Source organism: Mesocricetus auratus, unplaced genomic scaffold (genome assembly GCF_017639785.1).
Source record: "Mesocricetus auratus isolate SY011 unplaced genomic scaffold, BCM_Maur_2.0 Super-Scaffold_15014, whole genome shotgun sequence".
Classification (NCBI taxonomy): domain Eukaryota; kingdom Metazoa; phylum Chordata; class Mammalia; order Rodentia; family Cricetidae; genus Mesocricetus; species Mesocricetus auratus.
Genome location: NW_024429186.1, coordinates 1,516,913 through 1,541,616, shown reverse-complemented (window position 1 = coordinate 1,541,616; position 24,704 = coordinate 1,516,913). Strand labels below are relative to the sequence as shown.

Here is a 24,704-nt window from a genome sequence, read left to right as displayed (position 1 = left end):
AAATTCCACATGAAACTTCTTTGCCAACAAGGAAATTGAGAAGATCAGAAACGAGCCAATGTCTACCAGCAGTGCTGGCTCCCGGCTAGCAATCCCTCCTGCTGGGTGTCGGGGAAATGTTTTCAACTTGCTTAGTGTCTAAAAGGAGAAGACTTAAGTGTGTGTGTGTGTGTTTCATGTTTCTCCTCATCAATAGCTACACCAAATATACCAATAGCAGTAACTGTTACACTCAGGACCCTAGCCCACCCCCCAAGATCTAGTTGCCCCTAACAGTGGTCAGGGGGTAGCAATGGTTACTACTGTTGTGAGGACACAGTTGGACACTTCCTTCGACACAGAAGTCCTGGCTCGAGTCAGTGCCTTCAGCTGATCCAGCTGTCTCTCAGAAAGAGCACATGGCTGGATAAATTAATGCAACGTAAGTCACAAGCAGCCGGAAACTGTGAGCAAGCCGGGGAAGCATGTGGAGACAGAGTGGGACAGAGAGAAGTAGATGCCGGTTACCAATCTGGTAATACCATCAACTTCCTGAAAGACCACACTCTCCACTGCTCACTGAGGACTCCCAGGTTCCCCAGCTCCTCACCAGTGTCCATGAAGATGAGCCAAGCTTACTCTCTGGTGCATGCTCAAGAGGTGGCTTTCTTGGCAAGCTAAATCCTGTATGAATGCAATGTTTGTATGCAATGGGAGTTTACACAGCACTGTGTGCCAGGCATGGTTAACTGGAGGCCTTAAAAACACTGCTGTCAGACGCTCTCCCACAAGGAACTGAATTGCAGGGTGGAGGAAGTCCTTTGCCAAAATGCATAGTCTAGTGGCAAAGCTAGATTAAAAACAAGGTCTCGTCCTTCACTGGTACCCTCTGACTGGTACCCTCTTAGTCTCCCCATCCAATGCCTTGTTTTCTACTGTTTCAGTTACTAGTGGCTAAACCGCAGTCTAAAAGTATCAAATATAAAAATTCTAGAATGGAACAATTTCCTAAGATTTTGTTCAGTTCTGTAATTTTATATTACATTGTTGCAATGTTTATCAGTGTTACTCTCCTAGTGTGCCTAACTTCTGAACTCTACTGATCATGGGCACACAAGTATAAGAACTAGAGAGTAAGTATACATAGATGGGCTAAATGATTTGCAAGGCTGAGAGGCACAATGGGGATCTTGGACTATACCTATGTGGGCTTCGTAATGTGTGTACTTCATAACATGTGCATTTTATATTGGTATTTTCCTTAAGAGATATTTCAAAATAACTAAGTAAAGCAACATGAAAATGAAGAGAATTGTGTTCTGTTTTTCTTAGGAAGCAATGAGTATCCCTCAAAACTTTCATTGAAAAATAGCTTTGATAGAGTTTTGTAAACATTCTCATAAGCTACACTCATTGAAAATAACAGTGAAAAAAATTACATAAGTCAGTATATACATGCATCTATTTCCTGGACCATCAAAGACAAACACATTCTGATCTTTTCTGATAACAGTTGTAACGGTAACAGAAACTTCCAGATTATTTTAAACCCAGTTGATCAGCTACCAAGCGAAATGTTAATTATTAACTTTCTTGTCCAGTCCACTGTGTTGTCAGTTGAGGTTTCCTGTGAACTCTAGTGAGCACTGCCCTCCTAGGTTAACAGAGGGAACCCCAACATTTCCTTGAAATACATTTCTTTCTTCACATGGTCTTATACTCTCCAGAAGTTTCTGGGTTATGGTGCATCCTGCTTTCTAGCCTGCTGGTGCTTAAGCTCTGCGTTTGCAAAAGGAGAGACAGAAATAATCCAAACACAATCTGGGAAGCTACAGAGTAGTGCTTTTCGACCTGCTGGGCAGTCTGTGCTATCCTAACAGCTCATGGCCATCAGTACATAAGCGTCCACCTCCAAGAGAAGAGTTACAGCTGCAGCATCCTCCTGATGTCATCAGTACATAAGTGTTCACCTCCAGGAGGAGGGCTACAGCAGCCACTAGCAACCTCCTGACGCTTTGAGGCAGAACAACAGTCAGTGGCCTTTTACAGTACCAGATGTTTTCCTCCACACTGGTCCTGCAAGCTGAAGGCTGAATCCCCCAACGTTCTCTTTCCCTAAAGATTCCAATTCAGAACTCTTTAATCCCCACTGCCTCTCAGCTTCCTAATGTGACACAGGTTTTCATAACTCTGCTTCTATGGCTCAAAGTAGTAGTAGTATCAATATTAATTTTTCCTGGGCTTGCCCTGTTCAAAGACTTTTTAATCCTGTGAAGCATATATATATGTATATATATATATATGTATGTATGTATATATGTATGTATGTATGTATGTGTGTGTGTTAAATAATTATACATTTATACACACAATATATATAGTTACATACACATATATATGTATACATAGGTGTGTACTTATATGTATGTGTGTATATATGTGTGTATGTATATATGTGTATATGTATGTATATATGTATATGTGTATATGTATATATGTGTACATATATGTATATATGTGTATGTGTGTATGCATGTGTATATATATGTGTGTGTATATATGTATATGCATGTATATATGTGTATATATATATAAACACACACATACATATACATATACATGTTGAACCTATCAACAATGCTTGGGATTAGAAGGATCTTTGACTTCAGCTTTTGGGGATTTGGAATATTCATACTCTCCATCCCTGCTCCCCCAAACACACAATGAGATACCTTAGGGCTAGAGTATATATCTAAGCATACAATTCATATATCCTATCTACACCTAGGCTTAAGGTAAGAGTGAATTTTTAATAGTATTGTACATGAAACAAGCTTAACACCATGGAATGTGCCACATGTGGCATTATCTGGACCTCAAGGTATTTGAGCATTTTGGGCCTCAGATCTTTGAATGAACCTCATTCAACCAGTATGCCGTCTAAAATATTTTCTGGGCTCTCCTTTCCAAACACGTTTCAGTTTACTTAGATACAAATCTTAGAGCCATTTATTAGCGTTTTGTTTCATTTTCAGCAGATGCCGGCATTCTTGGGTTCTTAAACATTACAGGTTTACACCTGAGTACTAGTATCCATTCCCCTCCCTGGCCATGTCTTTACCAAGAGCAAGCATCAAGCTGTCATCTCTCAGCAATAACCTACAAAAATATTTCCTCCTCTAGGACAAGCAACGGTCAGAGCTCTTCAGCTAGTGTCTATGGAGGAAATCATGTTTGCTTGGAGTATTTAACTAACCCTGTACAGATTTCTCCTGCTGTTCCCCTCCCTAGAGCGTGTCATTTCTAATTCCAGTTAATCCAACTGCCCTCGGGCTATCAGTAAAAACCCAATCCTCACAAAAGCTAGAAGAGAATGCCCTGGGTTTCTTAAGGCAGGATTTTATCTTGTTATTTTAGTAGTCAAGCTACAAATATGTGGAATTTTTTAAAGCACTTGACAACAGGATGAAACTGCTTAGGAAAACACAAATAAACTAACGTGTACTTAAATAACCCACGTGAATGGTTGTGAGTGGTCAAGAAGAACAATTTGAACTAGATTGCTGATGAAATGGAGTTAGGAATCTCTCTATATGGAGAGTTCACTCTCTTCTGGTTACCCACGAAAGCTTAAAAAATAACAATTTCCGGTAACAGAAATATTAGAAGCCACACACGGACATTACAGAGAACTACTATTCATTTAGGTTAGCCCCCCCTCCCAGAAAAAAAGCCTAACACTCTGCTACAAAGTAAATTAGAATACTGCCAATTTGTCTAAGAACAATATGTATGTATATATTCCCAAAGGAGGAAATAGCATATTAAACATAATTGTACCCAAAAGAGGAAATCACAGAAACACACCATGTATCTTGGCCAATGAGAACCTTGGTTTCACCTGAAATGTTTTTTTGTTTAAAAAAAATCACCATTTTTCTCCTCAATCCTTGAAGTCACAACACTCAGTAGTGAACTTAAGGAGGACACAGACACGGTAGCTTCGCCAATGTCGCTCAACCCACCTGAAAACCCAGTAGAATCTTCTTTGAAGTCTGCCTGCTGTATTACTTTTCATCGTGCCTGTGGTTCCCAACTGTGCTCACCTGGGTGGCAAACGCTCAACTTCCCCTTGGGATATCACCTAGTATACACTTATATGTGACTTGGAATTCACTTATTTTAAAACATGCTGTTCCTATTTCCATATTACTTGCTTTCCATCTCCAGGAGATATCAAAATGCGTTCCTCTCCCAGAACTACTCCACTTCCCCATCTCTCTCCCTCCCCCACCCACTCAGTGGTAGAGTGGGTGGGCACTGTACCACTGACCTACATTCCCCAATCCTTAATACACGTATAATCTATTAGGTTCATTCACGAAACATTCTCTCATGTTTCAATATCTCTGGTGTCAGAATGCATCGGGCGATCGATGGGATTATGATTAATATAGCGGCATTTTTTTTCTTATTGGCGCATAAACAATGCCTGGTAATCAATGGTGTCTTACACCCAATGATATAGGGAGAATTAGCTCTTATTTGTTTCAGTCGCAGTAATAAACTAGGCAGGTGATCCCGGCATAGGCAAACAATCTAAAAGGAAAGAATCATTGAAATTACAGATTTTTTTTTCTTCCCAGTGTGGCTCACTGTTGAGTCAATATTTCATTGGCCACATCCAATTCGCTCTACAGGAAATGAGGGCTGAAATACAGTGGTGAATGCAAGAAAAGATCAAAAGTTAAATGTCCTAAAAATGACCTTCCCAGAGTAAACATGGATACTTTCTAGTGTGCTTTTCAAACCTAATTATTCGGTGGGCTTGAATGCCAAGCCAAGGCGCCTGACCTGGTTAATGCTTTACCTGAATCAGAAAAGAATGCATTTGGCCTTGCTGTCTAACACTATAAACAATTCATTGTCTTAGGAGCTCAGAACTGACCTTAAAAGCGGATTCCAAGCCAGTACAGTTGCAGAGACCTTCACAGAGCAGCGTCCCAAGCCGTCTGTCAAAATCCAGGGTTTTAGACTTAAATTTGTAATAGTCACTTTCAAACCCCTGCATTGCGGGGGAAACAAAATGTTAGTTACAGGGAAGACGTCAACCATGAAATGTCAACCGTTTAAGCTTGACCTCACTTTCCCCCTCAGTCTCTCAATTAGTTTATATTTTGTAATCAGATTCCAGGAGAGACCAAGATCAGCTAGCTGCATCTGACTGACCGCACGGGGGGTCAACCTTCTAGAACACTGCCCGTGTGGTGGCAGGTGAAACATGTTTTCATGGGGCTCAGCCCTCCTGCTGGTACTGTGGCCCCGCACGTGGATGTGGGCATCAGGGTGTCTGTCTTCTTCCCTCAATCTCAATCACAAATAAAAGAGCGCAGCTTCTCGGGGCGTCTCTATTAGAAACGTGTGTCTCGTCTGTAAGCTCCACAGAATGCTTCACTTGTGGAATGGAAAACCTGCCCGTGAAAACACTGTGCCATCAAGGTTAAGGACCGAAAGCCACTCCTCCGTGAGAAAGCTTTAGGAGCGACAGAAGGGGAAATACTCCTGTGTGTCTTCCAGGTTCTCATTAACATGCAGCTGACAATCCCTGCTTCCTCCTCGTGCAGAGCCACCCACGCCCCACACGCCCCACCCACCCACGCCTGCCCTGTGACTAGAAGGAAGGAATTGACGGCTACAGCTTTGTCTTCCCAGCCACAGTCGCCTTCAGGGAAGCTGTCCCTGGGGATCCACAGCCATCGTTATGCCCAGGCTTCCCAATCAGGCTTAGCACCAACAAATCCATTCGTCCACCAACAAAATCAACAAATAACAGTCAGTCGTACCCACAGCTAGGTCTGTTTAGTTCTGTTATCAGGGCCTCACATTAACTCAATCTTGACAATAAGTGGTGGAAGCTGGTAACTGCTTTTCCAAAGTCAGGTAGCAAGGTGCATTTTTTTTTTTTTTGCATTCCAAACACACTCCTTAGAGCTGATGATTGTGAAAACCCAATAAAATTGTGAACTTTCTTTCTCATGCCACTGACCATTAGTGTAAAAGATACTAGGCATGTGCAGTCACTGAATAATTTTATTATATGGACCCATTTATGAAAAATAAATTTAATTTTGTTGGGGAGGTAGTTTGCAACCTGATATTCTTCTATTTAAAAACTTTATTTTAAGCATTCAATTACAGGAGTATTTAATATGTAAACTGCACCATTATACATAAAGTACCAGCCCTATAGGCTGGCTTCTGTGAAGAAATGTACCTGAAACGGTCTCAGGGTTTCTGCTGCCCCAGATTCCATGATGGAATCCAAACGTACGAAGAAGAGTAGTGATCTCAGAAGTGACGAAAAGAGGGCAGGCTTCTTCTGACTGAATGGGACCTGTGCCCTCTTAAAAATGTATAAGAGAGACGCTCACCCATGGCCACACATGAGGACCTGGTGGGTCCTGAAGGCTGAGGGCAGCCCTTGCCCCCACCCTGTCAGTTGGTGCCTTCGTCATGGACATCCCAGGCTCTAGAACAGCGAGAAATAAATGCCTCATGTTTACAAGGCACCCGACTCCCTGAGAACACTGAGCAGGTTCCCTATGTTGAGTTTCACTTGGACTCTGAGAACACCGAGCAGGTCCCTTACGATGAGTTTCACTTGGAATGGAAAGAGCATCTTGTGGTGGAGTTCTGGACACCGTCACAAAACACAGCATTACATTTAACACCAAGAGGATGGAGTTAAGACTCCTGAATCCTAGCCGAGCAGCCTCTCCACTCAAGATCACTCACTTGGAAGTAAACACAACTTCCCAACAAGTTTTAACATGCCTCATACGCCCCTCTTCTCAGGATAGAAACAGAGTACAGAGTCCACAATCCTTAACCACTCAACCCTTAGAGACAATGAACAACACCCTACCCAGATTCAGATAGACCCACAAGGGATCTGTCCCTTAGTGAATCCAGCAGGGAGGGCCTGGAGGGATTGCTCAGTGAATCAGGTGCTGGCTCTGCAAAGCAAGGACCTGAGTTTGATCCCCAGAACCCACTAATGGATGAACAACAGCCATGAACAGGGGTTAGAGCGTGCACTCACACACACACACACACACACACACACACACACACGAACATACTTTTTATACAAAGACACTGCCACAGAGAATTCACACTTAGACAAATCTGAATCCATTGATGTCTCTGTCTCTGTCTCTAAGTTGCTCTTTTTATAAACCCAACTTGGGAAGCCCCTTTGACGCATGCTAGCCATCTTTGTTCTTAAAAGATCCCTGGCTGGCTGTCTCTCCGTCTACTCCAGCAAGTCCCTCACAGTTACCATTAGCTGTTCATCTATGCTGATATTTAACACATCTAACCATCCTCCGAGATGCGGCCTAAGCGATCTATGTCACTCTGAGTAAAACTCCTGTGAATTATCATCTCCCTAAATAATCCGAATTTATTAAAATAGCATAATAGTAGCACGGCTCTCTAGGCCCTGTATGGCTGGGACCTCACTGACTGCTAAGGTGTTCAGACACTACCTTAGCATTCTCACGCTAGGAGGTAGCCTCATCTGCCATCTCTAATTGCCTCGACCAACTTCTCCCTTGCTTCCTATTTAAGTTACAGATCTCTGTGCGTTTTCACCTCTGGAACAAGGCTCTAATTTTATGCCCCGGCACTAACCATGCTGTATCGTAAATCGCCTACCCACAGTCTCCCCGGGATTCTGAGTCAATAAGGCTAACAAACCAGACTTATTTTTTCACAGTGATAGTACTAATATTTCATGGAGCTCCCAGCTCATAGCTGTTTCCCCGTAAGTATTTATTAGATAGTAAGTGGTGAGCTAGTATGACTCAGGAATCAATTTTTTTAAAAAGTTTCTATATTCTGGGAAGTACAAAATTGCCTTTATTAGCATCCTGGGAAGCTATCAAAAGGTTTTAATTAGAGAAAAGCCATGATTTGAGTAAGCGTGTAAAAAGCTCTCAAGCTGCTCCACGGAGAATAAATTAATGGAGTCAAAACAGGCCAGAGAGGAACAGCTTTCAGGAAAAGCAGTGGTCCAGGTGAGAAATGGGCTGTGGACATCCTTCCCAGGCAAACTCAGAGGAAATGAATGGAACTATGGATGACTCTGAGCACTTGCCCTAAGAAGCCGATTATCTGTGACATCTGGAGAGCTGAAGACGGTAAGAGTGGCCTGAGGGCTGGGAAAAACCTTAGTTCCCAACCAGTTAATTTTAAGGTATCCATTGAATCCCTGCTTTTCAGGCAGTGACATTTGTGTGTTCAGGACTTGAGGAAGTCTGTAACTGTTAAGTGCCTGTGCTTTAGGTCTGACTGGAGTTCTTTACCCTCTCTGCCCCTGCCCTTCTAGTGGGGCTGGGTGGCACAGAGGGTGAGGTACATGAATGAGCATTAAACTTCATCAGTTTTGCTTTCTGGAGTGATTAGCGCAATCCCCCCACACACACACTTCAGTTATTTTTAAATCCTAAATCCCATACAACTGACACCTTACAGCACAGGTGTTGCGGTTAGATCTTGGCCTGTTTATTTCGAATCTCTGCTATTGCGTATCCTTTAACCAAGAGGGTTAAGTTGTAAACGATAATATCAGTTTCAAATTTGCACCAAATACTGAACCTGCTTTACACCCCGAGGTCAAATCCCCTTTGGTGTGGTCTATGTACTCTCTGTACTGGAGAGAGATGCCCATTGTTATAACCACTGTAGGAACAAGTGCAAGGTCTTGAAGAATGTGAAAATAGAAGAACTCTATAACTCTGTGATCCTTCACCCGAGTCTACCTTCAACTGAGATGAAAATCACCTCAGAAAGACAGTTGTAGGAAGTTCAGGGCAGGTAACTCACGCTCTAGGATGTGCAACTATGTAAATGCTGGTCAGCACGTGAATGGATTAAACCACACCCACACACCCACACACACACGAGGGGGAGGGAAAGAGAAAGAGGAGAGAGAGTTTATATAAAATGGAATGTTACTCTGCTTAGGAAAAAAAAAAGGAAATCTTGTCATTTGTCATGACATAAGACACCCCTAGGGGATACCGTGCAAGCGGAATGAGTCTAATGCAAAGGAAACTACTGTCTGATCTCACTATACATGGATTTGGGTTATTGTGGGAAGGTGGGAGGAAGTGGGGAGAGGTAGGTCAGAGGATAAAAAAAAATCACAAGATAAGCAAGCCAAGAGAGCTAAGTACAATGTGAGGCACACCGCCAAAGGAAATGTTGATTCTTCGAAATGCAACGCTTTAGTTACATGAAATAAAAGTGATCCAAAGACATCAATTCAAAAGACTGACAACTTCTCTCTGGGTTAAGTCTCTCGAAGTCAGTTTTCTCTGAATACTCAATACTCAATCACAAAATGAAAGCTATTTTCTGGAAGTGAAAACGATTGCAGAGCAGTACTATGAATAAGCATGCACAAAATTAGAAAACAAGTAGCTAGAAGTGAATGGTGGTGCATGTCTGTGAGCCCGGCACGTGGCAGCAGAGGGAGGAAGGTTAAGGAGCAAGTCAACCTGGGCCCACATAGCGGGACTTTCAGGGAGGCTGGGGAGAAGGAAGGGCAACCCAGACAAAAAAGACATATTCCTAGAGACTCACCGTCTAACAAGATCAAATCAGAAAAGCCAAACCTAGTAAGGAGAACACGTAAGTAAAGAACATCCAACAGGAGGAAGCTCAAGGCCAGATGGTCTTACTATGAGTATTTAAAGGAGAATTAAGACCAAGCCTTCTCAAGTTTGCTGACTCACTCTACTAGATAAGCGTTGCTCTGATCCCGAAGTCAGATAAAGATAATTCAAGGAGAGGAAACTTCAAACTAGTGTTCCTCATGAATGGTGAGACAATATGCAAATAGAATTCAGCAGTATATTAGAAGAACTACAAACAGTGGTCCAGGGGAATATTCCATAACAGCAGGATGGTTTGACATACCAAAAAAGCCTATCACAATATAGCACATTAAGAGAACAAGAGTGGGGAGTGGACCTCACGAGGCAGAATCTCAATATTCATCACCCTTTCGTGAGAGAAACGTTGGATGAAATAAGAACGGAACTGAAGGTCCCCCAGCATTGGCCTCCTGTGAGCACTGATTGGTTAGCATCACCCCCAAAGATGAATGGGGTAAACCTTCTTCTCTGAAGTCAAGAACAAGACCCAAATGCCCAACTCTAATTCAATACAGCATTGGGACCTCTCGTCAGGGCAATTAGGCATATAAAGCAAAAAAGCATCCAAATTGGAAAGTACTCATGCCTATTCACAGGTGACATGATTTTTATCTCAAGACTGCAAACCTAAGAAGTCAATAAACAAACTCAGCAAGGTTTCAGGGTGAGAAGTCCGTACACAACACCAGTTACGGACTGGAGGGCTCAGTCAGTAAAACAGTTGTTTCCTGTACAAACATGAGAATCATTGTTCCTTCCCTAAGGCCTGAATAAATAAAGCCTGGTGTGGTGGCACATGCTTTTAACCCAGGAGGCTCCTGGGGCTCACTGGCCAGCAAGCCCAGCCTGAGCTCTCAAGCTCCAGGAACGTGGAGCCTGGGGAACAACCACAGGAGGTTGACCCCTGACCTCCCTCCCCACCCCCCAATGGGTATGCTCCTATACAGACAAGACACGTAAACATATATACACAGGGAGAAAAAAAAACATTTGCATTTAGATATACTAGCAATGACCAGTCCTAAAAAGTAAGAAAACAATTCCATCCACAGCAGTATTAAAAAGAGTAAAATACTTCACAGTCAGTTTGACCTGGGAGTCAAAGACTTATATACCAGAAGCAATAAAATAGTTTGCTGTAAACAATTAAAGGAGGGATTGGTAGAAAGATATCCCACTTAACATGGGCCAGAAGATTTAACGTCATTGCAGGGACCACGCTATCCAAAACAATCCGTCCTACCAATCTAACCCCTACGAAAAATCTCTGTGATGCCTTTGCAGTAATTAAAAAATTCTGTCCTCAAGGTCTGACCAAATCTTTCCAAAGGTAGCAACCTTATGCTTTCTAGTAAGAAAGCCTACAAGTCTACAATATTGATATCAATAGTAGTGCTGGCATATAGATCAACGAAACAGCATAAGAAGCCCAGACATAAACTCTCATACATATAATCAGGTAATTGTGGATAAGGGTGCAAAACCACTCAGTAAGGCAAGAACAGCCCCTTCAACAAATGCTGCTAGGGAGACGGATTGATTATCCTTTTGCCGGAGTCAACTTGGACCCTCATAACACTTAAGAATTAGTTCAAAGTCGATTAAAGCCTTGATTGCAGCCGTGAAAACCATAAAATTTCCAGAAGAGGACACTGGAGAAATGTTCATGCCACTGAACAGGGCAATGCTTCTGACTCCTTTCCTTCCTCCATTCATAGTATAATTGTCTTAAATATATTCTGTAAGTACATTTAGAAGTGGAATTGGGTTCAGAATATCTCAGGGCTGGGGCAATCGCCTAGCAGCTATGAGGCCCTAGGTTCACTCTCTAACACCAAAAAACAAAGCAGTGATAACTTTTTACTTCCACTTCAAAGCATAACTTAGAAGGCTGTAGAGGAGGAAGACCTACGGTAGCACACATTATATCCATCCGTCTACGGCATCCTTTCCGGAGTACAAAGCTCCTTCCTCATTCTCTTAAGGTCAGTCTGCTGGCAACATTCTTTTAGTTTTTCTTCATCTGGTTATCCCTCGGTTTCCCTTTTGTTGCTGAGGGCAGAGAACCCTGGATTTACAGTTCCTTCTCAAAACCGCTTTTGCCCAGTGCATTCTAACGTCTGTGGTTTCTAACAAGAAATATACTAATCAAACTTACTCACCTACATACAGGTAGGGGGTCATTCTTTTTTCCTCACTTCTGGTTTTTAAGATTTAATTTAAAAAACAGGCATAGTGATGCATATGTGTAAGCCCAGCACTTGAGAACCTGAGGTCAGAGTCACTTGGGCTTGGGAGTTGGACACCACAGCGTAGTTTTATGGAACAGCGCAGGAACTCTGCCTCCAAAACAGCAGTCACTGTCAGATGGTTCCAATGTCTCTACCACCAGTGCAGCTCACCTTATCAGCTGAGATCTTCCCGGTTCACAGTATAGTGAGTACTCCTCAACTGATATCCAGACAATGCCAAATGTTGAGATTGTGAACCATAAACCTCCCTTACTGTCAGGTGGAGACACAGGTCCAGATTCTCCCCCTGGGACCCTCCAAATGCACAAGGGTAGAATGTCTCCTGGTTACGGTTACATCCAGACTAGGAGGTCCAACTCCCTGTGTGGGCTCTATGGATGCCACATGTGTGAAAGCCCTCAGGCTTCCTCTAATACCACCCTTCTGACATGGGGGTCTACCAGGTGAGGCAAAAAAAGCAAAAATCAAACAAAAAATATCAGATTTCCATATGGTCTCCACAAGTATCATGAAGAGGAGGGGTCTGTCCTGGCCAGCAGGCATGAAGACCACGGCTCCTTCTTAGTCACCTTGAACACCACCCAGCAGGGATGAGGGACAAAGTAATTGGATGTCTACCTACCTGGTAGTTTAGAGCTCCTACCCAGCCTTCCTGGAGTGGTAGTGGTGGGATACTGATGCTTCCTTGGTGCCTGGCTAGAATGTAGATGCTTCTAAGTTTTGTATTTTTCAAGGGGCGCCCTCTCTCCCCCCTCCCTTGGCTAGAACACAATCAGGTTTTTATAGGGATCAATGGTGTGTGCCTACTGGCATGTCTAGGTTGCTGATATGTTTCTAATTCTTGACTATTTTTTACACTATGAAAACCCAAGGACCTTGCTTCCATATTGTTTCTTGGGTTCTGGGGTTCTTGGCCAATATGATTTCTTCTTCTTCTTCTTCTTCTTCTTCTTCTTCTTCTTCTTCTTCTTCTTCTTCTTCTTCTTCTTCTTCTTCTTCCTCCTCCTCCTCCTCCTCCTCCTCTTATCTCGTGTATGTGTGTGTGTGTGTGTGTGATGGCTAAGATCTTAATTGCATTTAACATGAGATATATAGATATATAGATATAGATATCCAAACCTTTTTAGAAGCAGAAATTTCTAGCTAAATTGTTGAACAACCCTATCTATTACTCCGAATAATAGTATAAAATAACACAAGCTACTCAATAAATTCCACAGTTTACTGAATAGTGTGCAATTGTGGGGGGGAAAAGGAAAGCAGAAATATAATTATAGCAGCACTCAAAAGCTGCCAAAATACACTGTTAGGAACAAGATGGTTACATTGTGTGTTGGAGGCACTCTGTGAAAAAACAGAACAAAAAATGAGCAGGGGTGTGTGTCATTATCTGCAACAATCTTTCTGAGGCATTTTACAGGACACTCATTACAGAGGTACCTTTGAGGAGGAATAATGTTGGAATCATTTTAACAAAGATTGGTTTGTTTTTTTAGACAGAATTGCTGTGCCAATCTGTCTGGTGTCAAACTCTCTGACCTCAGGCTCCCAAAATATTACACTTATATAAAGGCTGTGCAGTGAGAATGAAGCTAAATTTTTTGCAAATGTTACCTGCCCAAAAGAATTAGTAGCATTTTAAATTAGAGGTATTTGGAAAAGAAACAAACAAGATACATGAAAAGCATTAAATGACTTTTAAAAAAAGAGAGAAACCTGTATAAATTAGAAGACAGGACAGAGGAAAAGCAAAAGAAGAGTGTAGGGGGTACACTGGTTAGTTTTGTATCAACTTGACACAAGCTAGAGTGTCATTCAGCTGTTAAGAAAAAAAACGCAAATTTGCAAGTAAACAGAACTAGGAACAATTATCATGAGCGAGGTAACCCCGGACTTAAAAAGATAGATATTTCATGTTTCTCTTCCATGTGGATGCTAGCTTTGAAACTTTAGATATGTGTGTGTTTCGATCAGAATAACCACAGAGGCTAGGTAGCTGTAAGTACCCATAGGGAAGAGGGCATCTCCCGTGAAAGGGGAGAGAGAACACGGTGTTATGAAGAGATTTAGGGGAAACAAGAATAGAAGGATCAAATGGGGGGGAGGGACAGGAGTGCAGGTTACGGGAGTGGGGGAGGACCAGCTAAAAATAAAGGTCTTATGAAAGACGTGTGGAAAACCTACTACCTTAGACGCTTCCTAAAGAACACACATTCTGACGTGTACCCATTCACGAAAGGAATTCAAATGGGTCACCACATAATGAAAAAAAGACAGGGCTGCATGTATGTCCCCAGGGGTGCAGTCCCCAGGGGAGCCAGGAAAGGACATCAGATCTCTTGGAACCGAAGCCACGGGTGGGTTGTGAGTTGCTGTGTGGATGACCAGAACTAAACCCAGTTCTCTGGAGGAGCAACCAAGTGTTCTGAACCAGTCAGGCCAACTCTTCAGCCCCCCCAAAGTGATTACCTGATGCAATACACTGAGAAAACTGAAACTGATCAAGACACGCCTTCACGGGAGAAGAGAGGGGTTGGAGAGATGGCTCGGCCGTGAAGAATGCTGGCCGCTCTTCCAGGGTCGCACAGTCCTCCACAAGATCATCGGGTAGGCTGAGCTCCTGGCTCCCAGGACAGCCCCCCCCCCCGCCTCCCTACCCCTCCCCGCCCCCCCAAACTGAACGTTTTCCCAGTGCCTGCTGTGGCTCTAGGGACGAGCATGGAATAATTGTTACTGCATTCCTCCTACTTTTCCGTACATTCTAGAAGGCCACTGACTGTGGCAGCATCTTGCTCACAGTAGCTGCACTTCCCCCAAAGTCACTGGACTTTCAGAAGGATCAGGTTTGCTAACCACACCCTTACGAAGTTGACATAACTGCACTCTGAGTTTTCAGAGATTGATTTGAAAAATATATACACAAGAGTGAATAAACTTATATTCCATATTTTTTAAAAGGTAAACTATAAATTTTTCTTCTTTTTTAAACTTGGGTTTCTGGTTTTGGCCAATCACATAAAAAGTTCTTTATCTTAGAGCTGGAGAAAGGCTCACGGGGAACGAACTCCCCACCCGACACAAGCTTGCTCAGAGGGATGGAAACTGAAAGCAGCTTGAATCTGAAACCTTCCCCCGATTTCTGGAGCTCAAAATATGAAATTACTAATAACTACAAATAACGGAAATGACGATGACAATAATATGCATGTTAGTAAAAATGATTCAATGATGGTAAGTTTCAGCAGGCCAAAATTTACACAGAAAAAGTTTAAAATAAAGCATGTAAGTTACATGGACATTGAACAAGCAGATCCATATGTGTGAATACAGAAACTCCTTTTTGATATTCACAAGAAACTGACCCATACTGAGGCCAGTGGTTGTCTAAGAGCTCCGAATTGAAAGCTCAGATCTGGCCCCTGATCTTAACAAGGAGCCAGGAGAACAGAAGAGAGTCATTAATAACATCTTTGGGTCCTACAAAGGTCTGCCTGGACAGCCTGCACCATCACCATGTTCTGACTCCCTTTGTGAAGGAAAGTTAAAAGGAAAACGCGTATTATTACCATGTCATCGCAGTCGGATGGGTCATAAGCGCTCTGTCGGAAAACTTTACAGCACTCCATGAATTCTTCGCTCATCGCACGGATTTGTGCATTTAGGATTGATCCCTTGGTGCCACCAAACTCCAGTCTTTCCAGTTTTTCAAATTCCAGTATGGTGACAAACACGTCCTTTGGAAAAAAAAATAAGCAAAGACCTTCCCATCATAATCAGCAACAAAGGAGATTTTTCTAAAAGATTCCAATCCAAACATTTTCAAACACTCGGGGGTTAATGGACGCTTACAACACAGAGAACAAATACTGCTGATTACATTAAACACAAGCCAAAGACTGGTTTTTTTTTTTTAAAAACCGCACTCCATTAAAAAACCAACTTTTTAATCACCGAAAGGTACCTGACAGTGGAGAGACGGCACCTGGTGCGCCGTGTACACATGAACCTGAGTGCGATCCTAAGAGTAAAGTAGACAGATCCCTGGATGATACCCAGCATTCCTAACCAAGGCCATCTTCATTTTGCAGTGATCCAGCACCGTGACTGGAAGGAAAAAATGGGAGGCTGTCTACAAAGGAAGAGGCAAATCACCCTTAGGTGTTTGAGAGACTTGAGTGGCATTCAGGCTGATGGACAATTAGAATTTTCACAAAAAATCTCCGGTTTTGAAAGAAACCCAGAAAAATCTTGCATAACTGATAAAATGTAAACATCTACAAAAAACAAAAACAAAACAAACAACAGAACACAAACAACAACAACAACCAAAAAAAAAACTCTACAACTTGAAAAGAAGGCACTGTCATCAGCCCAAAAGAAGCCTACGTTGATAGACTCAAAAGTTTGTGCATTCAATTTTTTACATTTTAGGGTTTTGATCTCTCTTTTTAATATTTACACACAGGACTGGAGAGGGGGTTCAACAGTTAAGAACCTTGACTGCTCTTCTAGACGGCCTGAGTTAAGATTCCCCGGCATCCATGGGGTGCCCGACAAGGAAAAGGAACTCGGGTTCCAGGGGGATCCTGTGCCCTCTTCTGGCTTCTGCAGGAACTGCACACATGCGGTGCAGAACTGACCATGCAGACAAAACACCCATACACAGAAAACCGTGATTCAAAGCTCTGTATACAGCGTAAAATTTCCGTGTTGTTAGTCTTATGAGTGTAGTGATTTTGCTAACCAATTCTGTGGCACTTACCTTATCTACTTGTGAGTGGTCTAAATGGATCTGTTTATATGGTAGTGTGAATGCCAGGCATTAGGGGATTGGGCAAGAGGATCAGGACTCTGAAGTAGAGATTTGGGGCAGTCTGGGCTGTATAGTGGGACCTTGTCATAAATGGAGAGAGTGTTTTAGGCAGGGGAAATGACACAGTGATACTCTAAAATTATCGAGTGGGTTTTCAAGCATGAAATTTTACTTTCAAGTTTCATGCATTTCTTTTTCAGCACTTACATGAAGGGTGAACCATCCTTTACAGCTTCCTGTTTAATAATTTCCCACAGGCACCTGGGAAATTATGTCTAGTCACTGACAGGTAAAGAGATTCACTTACTCTCGTGTAATGACAATAAAAAAAAATAAGAATAAAAAAGTAGGGTGTGGTAGTACACTCCTGTCATCCCAGCACTTGGGAGGAAGAGGCAGAAGGATAGAGTTCAAGACTAGCCTGGGCCACTTAGTTCAAGAGAGCCAGGGGTGCACTGTCAGTGTCGAGGTTTTACCAGGTATACGTGCAAGGCCGGGTGTGACCCCCAGTGCCCAGTGCCATAGAAAAGAAAGGAGGAGAGGTGGGGAGGGGGAGGAAAGGAATTTTTTTAAAAGCCACAGAGCTAAAGCCTGTGAACCAACCCTCTCTTCCTTCCTTAGTGCAGGCCTCTCCCCAACCCCCCCACCTGCAATACATGAGTCACATGACAAGCTACTAGCTTCTTGGCCTCACCCACATGTGACTAGATAAACTGATACCTCTATTTTTATCAGCCGGTCAAGGAACTTGTTAAATCTGCCAAACACCAGTTGAGACTGGAAATCCCAGGGTCTCCGCTCCGTGTTTCCCGTGAAGGAGCCGCCTGCCAATCGTTTTCTAGACTTGAAAAAGGAATTTTGGAAGGTCTTTAAGATACCAATGGCCACCTGCACCTTTTCCTGTGCGTCTTCAATTTCTCCCTTCAAAAGATCTTCAGGTGACAGGTACGTTCTTGCCTAGGATAGAATCAAAAGGAACCGTGATCAAAAATGTATTTCCTTTTTTTTATTGCAACCATCTGAGTTAAGCATTTTAAATCACAATTTCTAGAACCAAGCAAACAATTCTGCTGAAACAAAAGGCACAGACTCGCCAGGAGTTGGCAATGCACACCTTTAATCCCAGCCCTCAAGAGGCAGAGGCAGGTGGATCTCTGTGAGTCTGAGGCCAGCCTGGTTTACAGAGAGTGAGTTCCAGGACAGGCTCCAAAGCAGTACAGAGAAACCCTGCCTCGAAAAACAAAATCAAAAACTCTAGAAATGTAGGAGATTGGCTTTGATGAAATCCTGTCACATGTGAACAATGTGAGGAGAGGCTACCGCTTCCAGATGTAGACATTCTAATGGAGACTACACTCTTACTGCGTCTCACAGGAATGACAATAGTGACTTTGCACAGACTTCCCACCAGCCAATATTCTGGACAATCAGATTCCCGCATCCATCAGCACACAGAGGGTGGTCACTCGGCTGGTGCTATGGTGGCATCGTCACACGGCTGGTGTTATGGCGTCACTTGAAAAGGTCAAAAGAGCTAGTTGTGTGGGGTCTGTCTCTGGGCATTCTTTCCCATCACCATACTTCTTTGCTGGGCAAGCATAAGCAGCAAGCACCATAGGACGCATGATGGAGCTGAGCTATGCCTCGTGAACCTGTTTTTTTCTTTTTAAAGCAGATGGGAGGGAGAGGGACAAAAGCAATAAAGAATTGATCAGACTAGCGAGTCTTCAGAACTTAAAGAGGAAATGAACAGACACCCAAACCGGACACAAAGAGATCAGGAATAAACTAAGCTGGAGACAACAGTTTTAGAGGATACAAACTAAGTCAAGAGAAATTGTGTCTGCCAGACCAGCCCTGCAGAAAATGCTAGAAGGAATACTTGGCACTGAAGAAAGAATAAGCAATGGGCCGGGCGGTGGTGGCACACGCCTTTAATCCCAGCACTCGGGAGGCAGAGGCAGGCGGATCTCTGTGAGTTCGAGGCCGGGCTGGTCCGACAGCCTCCCAAACAATACAGAGAAACCCTGTCTCATAAAAACAAAACAAAACCAAAAAAAAAAAAGAATAAGCAATGGCCAAGAGTCTTTGAGAGGAAGACGAATGGCATCATAATAACTGGCGTACAAAGCAGGATGGAGAGCACAAGCTCAACAAACTGGCATCGGCCAACACACCCGTTTCCGCAATAACTTCGAGTTTCCATGGCACCAGCTCCCCAACCAAAAGACAAGATAACTGAATGGACTGAGGAACGGAACCCATCTTCGCATTGTCTGCAAGAAACACCACCACACCATCAAGAATGACACTGCATAGCGTGAGAGGATTTAAGAGAAAAAGATTCCAGGAGACTCCAAGGGGTCCATTGAGGGGGAGGGCATGGAAAAAGCTTAAAAGGAGGGGTAGAGTGTAGAGGTATGAAAGAGAAAAGAGGGGGTAATGGGAGAGCAGAGGATTAAGTAGGGAGGGGGCAGGAGGGGTAAAGCAGAAGTAAGAGGAAGAATTTTTAAAACCATATGGAAATGACTATTTTTGTAAGCTTTCTAAAATACATTTTTTAAATAGAGTTTAATTGTAACTACCTTGCATGGAGGAATAATGCTATTCCCAGAAACTATAGACTACAAAAGAGAAAGCCCAGTCCTGAGTGAGAGATGTCTCCCCAGAGGTTGCTAGTCAAGGGTGTCCCCCCCCGTCCCCAAGCCCTCAAAGCAATAAAACTATTGCCGCTGCACTTGGTTGCCCACCAGAACTTGATGGTAAGACCCCATATAGCTGAAGACACGTGCCCTTTGGTCACAGGACTTGGAAAACTCAAGATGGTAAGGAACTAAAAGCCTCTTCCCCAGTGGTCAGCTTTCTTAGTACAAGGCGGTAGATGGGCTGCAGTTGACAGAAAGGTACCCATAGTCACACACAGTTGTGAGTCCTGTGAACTCCATTAAAGACTCACACAGCAAGAAATGCCCATTGGTGCAACAGTGATACAAACATCTGAGTGATGGGGAGGTCCTTCTGTGTATATGTCAATCAAGCACCGTTGGCCAACAGGGAAGCAAGATAGGTGGGACTAGGAGTCTAGGAGGATTCTGGGAAATGTAGTCAAGAGAGTCAACATGTGATCCCTGGAGGAGAGAACACAAGTCTGACGTTCTCAAAAAGACAAGTCCTCATAAGAGTGTATATTGGTGATTATGGGTCAATGATTAAGTCAGAGCTAGCTGATTGAAAACCATAACAAGCGGCCAACAGCGTCATAATTAATAATGCGTCCCGTGTGTTACTTGGGGGCTAAAGCGGCAATGGAACCCAGACAAAATTCCCACAACATCTAAGGATAACCAAAAGCCACCTGATCAGATTTAAGGGCCTGTTCAGCTGGAGGGAACTCATACCTGGTACCATAACCTTGCCTGAGAACCTGTGGCTACAGAGGTCATAGACCCTGCAGCAGAAACTCCTAACATTCTGCTAGCCTGATAAGTAGCAGCAAACAGCTTTCTAAACACTCATCCATAAGACCCTCACATTAGTGCAGGGGTCACCCCTTATTAGAAGCTTCTTTTGCAGTAGATAGAATTTAGTATGGACAACTGTTAAAAAAAAAAGCATGGAAGGGCAGAGAGTAAGTGACTATGATGTGCTCATCTCCATAGACTCATAGGGAGTGCTGCTATTAGGATGTGTGGCTTTGTTGGAGCAGGTGTGCCCTTACTGGAGGAAGTACATTGCTGTGGGAGTGAGCTTTGAGGTTTCCTGTACTCAAGATACCACCCAGTGTCACAGCCCATTTCCTGCTGGCATCTGATCAAGATGAAGCCAATGCCGTATCTGCCTGCATCACCCACGCTCCCCACCATGGTGATAACGGACTAAACCTCTGAAACTGTAAGCTGCCACCTCAATTAAATGTTTTCCTTTTTTAAGAGTTGCCATGACCATGGTTCTCTGAGAAGGGACAGAACCATTCTAAAAGCCAGAGGTTATGGAGGACAGCTGAAAATAGGCCGCTGAGCTCATAAGCTCTCAACAACGTTGGATGCCACACAACACCTGTATAAAGTCAATCTAGTAAATATCCCAGCATAGAGGGGAGATTCACAAGGCCCCATCCCTGGTTAAGAAGCTTCAGGTAGGGGACGGCTGCCAGGAAAGAGAAAGTCAGCTTTATTCAGGAATGGGGCTACCGGTAGGTTGCCTATACCACGGTGGACAGTCCTATATACCTGTGTATGCAGACAGCACTGACAGGATTCAGCAGATTTCATACACATATGACCTGAAGATGTCAGGCAGATGTGAGATGTGAAAGTGAAACCTGGGAGGAGTTGGGAGGGGACAGTGGTGACTGGTCAAAACAAAATGTACTCGTGCAACAGGGTCATTTTATGACTGCTTGGAAAGTGGCCCTATAGCTGGGCAGCAGTGGCACATACCTTTAATCCCAGCACTTGGGAGGCAGAGGCAGGTGGGATCTCTTGTGAGCTCGAGGCCAGCCTGGTCTACAGAGTGAGTTCCGGGACAGGCTCTAAAGCTACATAGAGAAACCCTGTCTCGAAAAAAAGAAATGTCTCCACGCCTCAAAGGGCACTGGAAATGAAAGCCGGATTGCATAGTAAGTTTTCTGTTTCTCTCATGAAGATGTATGACCTCCCCACCCCCCATTAACACAAAAGTTCTACATGCAGCATTGACTTTACGTCATTTGCAAAGCAGCAAGAAAAAATCCGTTTGTGTGCTTATGTTTAAACCCTACAGGTCCTAACTCTACCAGTTGTAGCTGTTGTTTCCCCTGTATAGGCTAGGCACACAATTAATGGCCACATGATGACTGCTAACACTTCACAGGTAACTGGGAATTATCCCTTTCATGGTGTGAGTTTCAAGGCAGTTGTTTTCTTGCTGTGGGATATATCTTCTTCTACATGCTTTCTGTAACATTTTGGAAGCTGAGAAGTCTGTGGTGATAACTCAGTTGCCTTCCTGTTGCAGCCGCTTCCCTCTCACCTAATTGCCTACATATAAAGTGACAAGTCGTCCCTGTATTCACTCCTGTGCTTCTTGGCTGGCTCTCACAGGATGGAGTCTATCACAGCCAATTAGCTTTCTATCCATGCAGTGCCTCCCGAGACAAAGTCACTGGACCCTTAACATCCCAGAAAACAAGCAACACTCAGTCTGTCTCCTTGCACTGGGCAGCAGAGAATGTCAGGCAAACAAGTATGGTAGAAGTTCAACACACGCCGTGTTCATGATCAAGCCAGGAGCTGCTAACTACTTTTGTGTCGTTGGCTAAGTTGTCTCATTGGTTGATCGTCTTATCTGCAAAACGAGGAGTATGACTTAGGGGACCCTTGAGAGCCTAGCCCCGTGACAGAAGCCTTTTAAAGTAAAATACAATCAGTTTTGCACACCTACAGGTTCCTTATTCAAAACCGAGGATCGCATGCATTTTGAAAACCCATCTGAGCGCACAGGGGATCTTTCATTATCGCCGTTCTCTGAGCAATACATTAGAATGACTATTTACATCTCATTTGCATTGTACTATGGGGCATTTCAAGCAATATGGGGATGATTTAAAGCCCACGGGATGGTGTGCACAGGTTACACGCAAATACTAGATATTTATGTTGGGCTTGGTAGTCTAGTAGGTCCTACAGTGTTGGTATCCACACTGTTTCTGTTGTGTCTTTAATGAATCAGCAGGTAAAGGCACCTGCTGGTAAGCCTGATAACCTGGGCTTATTCCCCCAGATACTGAAGGACAAACTGTACTGTTGATAAGTTTATTATCCACGAACCAATTAACTGTTGATTGGCCAATTAATCAATATTCAAGCTTGCTTCTATCTCCCAGCTGCTATCTTTCAATTATTTTCATATACTTTTATAGACATAATTTTTGCCATTAGTATACCTTTTGACCATGACAAGTCTCTCAAAGTTTAGGCTTCTTTATCTAGAATGTATGGATGGCAACATCTACAAGAGAGAAATCACACCATGACACCATTAACTGGGGGAACTGAAGCTCAGAGAAGTATTCAACTTCCTTTAAGTGGGTGGGTTAGAATCCAGTTGGTGTGTGTTCAAAACCCTCCCATATATTCCTGTAGAAGCAGACAGGAGAGGGGCAATTAACAAGTCAATGACACGCTCTGGAAAAATTAGTTCTCAACCTGTGGGTCGAATGACCCCATCACAGGGGTTGCATGTCAGATATTTATATTACAATTCATAACAGTAGCTAAATTGCAGTTAAGAAGCAGCAACAAAATAATTTCATGGTTGGGGGTTCTCAACACCAGGAACTGTGTTAAAGGGCTGCAATGCTTGAAAAGCTGAGAACCATCATGTAGGAGTTCTAGAGTTCACACATCTGTGGAATCTGCTGTCATCCCCAAACTTGAAGACTCTAAATGGACTTAAGGGTTTTGGCACATAACTAAGGTTAAATGACACTAAAAAGAGTGGGCCCCAGCAGGGTGCAATATTAACAATCAGGAGAGTAAGGAAGGCAGAACAGGGAGTTTAAGAAGAACATCCTCATCTACACGGCAAGTTCAAGGCCAGCCTGCGCTACCCAGGATTGTTTTTCCTGTCTTTGTGTTACAGACACCAGGCTTCTTTTGTTTGGTTGGTTTTTTTCAAGACAGGGTTTCTCTGTGAGACATCAGACTGTTAATCCAACAGGACTTTTGCTTTACAAGGAGAAGCTGGCTGCCTACAAAACAAAGAGCTGCAGAGTAGCACTATGAGAAAAACTATTAATGTTGCTTGTCATCCTGGGACATCTAGGTATGGCAGCCCTAGACAACTGTGACCACTCCCAACTAAGAATTGCTGGATGGAGCCTGGAGAGCTGGCTCAGGGGTTAAGAGCACTGGCTTTTCTTCCAGAGGTCCTGAGTGCAATTCCCAGCAACCACATGATAGCTCCCAAACCATCAGTCATGAGGTCTGGTGCCCTCTTCTGGCCACAGGCATACATGCAGACAGAACATGACCCATAATAAATCTTAATAATTCCTCAGAGGTCATTTAAGAAAAAGGAAGGAAGGAAGGAAGGAAGGAAGGAAGGAAGGAAGGAAGGAAGGAAGGAAGGAAGGAAGGAAGAACCATCACTGGGCCACATGGTGTCCAAGCACCTCTGAATCCTTATTAGGTATTGTTGACACGTGTTTGTGGACGCCAGGATGAAAGTTCACATACAAAGGTGCTGGGCAATGGGAGTGGGGGTGGGGAGGGTAGTCCAATCATTTTCAAAAAGACATCTCCCAGCCTGAGCAAGGAGCAAATTTAGAAACAATGAATCAGAATTCTTTACGTATAATCCCATTACAGTTTTTTCAAGGATAATTGGTTTTGAGTAATTTTTTTTTCTTTTTGCTTTATCCCATCAGCCTATAGAAACTTAGAGAAACTACAAAGTAACAAACCATGACCAGCCTTTGGCTCGAAGCTACCTTACACTCGTTTAACCTCTAGACTTGTTTTCAGCAGCCTTTGGGGCCTCAGGCAATGATTCAGCATTCAGCCCTGTCATCCAGATGGACTTTGGGAGCCCATGCCACGTGGGGGATGCTGTCTCCGCCTGAACACATGGGGGAGGCTAGTCTAGGCCCTGGCCCAGATCATATGACAGACTTTCGAGATTCCCCCCCCCAAGAAGGGTCTCACCCTCCTTGGAGAGTGGAGGGGCTAGGGGAGGGTTGAAGGGGAGGTGGGAGAGGAGGGGAAGGACAGGGAGCAAGGATTGACATGTGAAGCAAACTTTTCTCTAATTTAAATTAAATTAAAAAATAAATAAATAATTAAATCTGTTTAAACAAAACCCAGAAACAGTTTGTTCTTTGATGCTGACTTACTTCGAGAACTGACTGCCTACCATGTAAGATGATTTCTAGGCCACTTCTAGGACGCAAGTCAT

General features: G+C 43.4%; 1 protein-coding gene across 1 annotated transcript in view; it reads right to left on the bottom strand.

The window, feature by feature from the left end:
• Dnah11 (dynein axonemal heavy chain 11) overlaps positions 1-24,704 on the bottom strand; it is a 308,279-nt gene that overhangs the window by 268,214 nt on the left and 15,361 nt on the right. The window contains exons 7-9 of the mRNA XM_040742314.1: positions 17,490-17,726; positions 15,523-15,690; positions 4,928-5,044 (exon numbers count right to left, since the gene is read on the bottom strand). Of these exons, the coding sequence (XP_040598248.1) occupies positions 4,928-5,044; positions 15,523-15,690; positions 17,490-17,726 (522 nt within the window). The remainder of the gene's footprint in view (positions 1-4,927; positions 5,045-15,522; positions 15,691-17,489; positions 17,727-24,704) is intronic.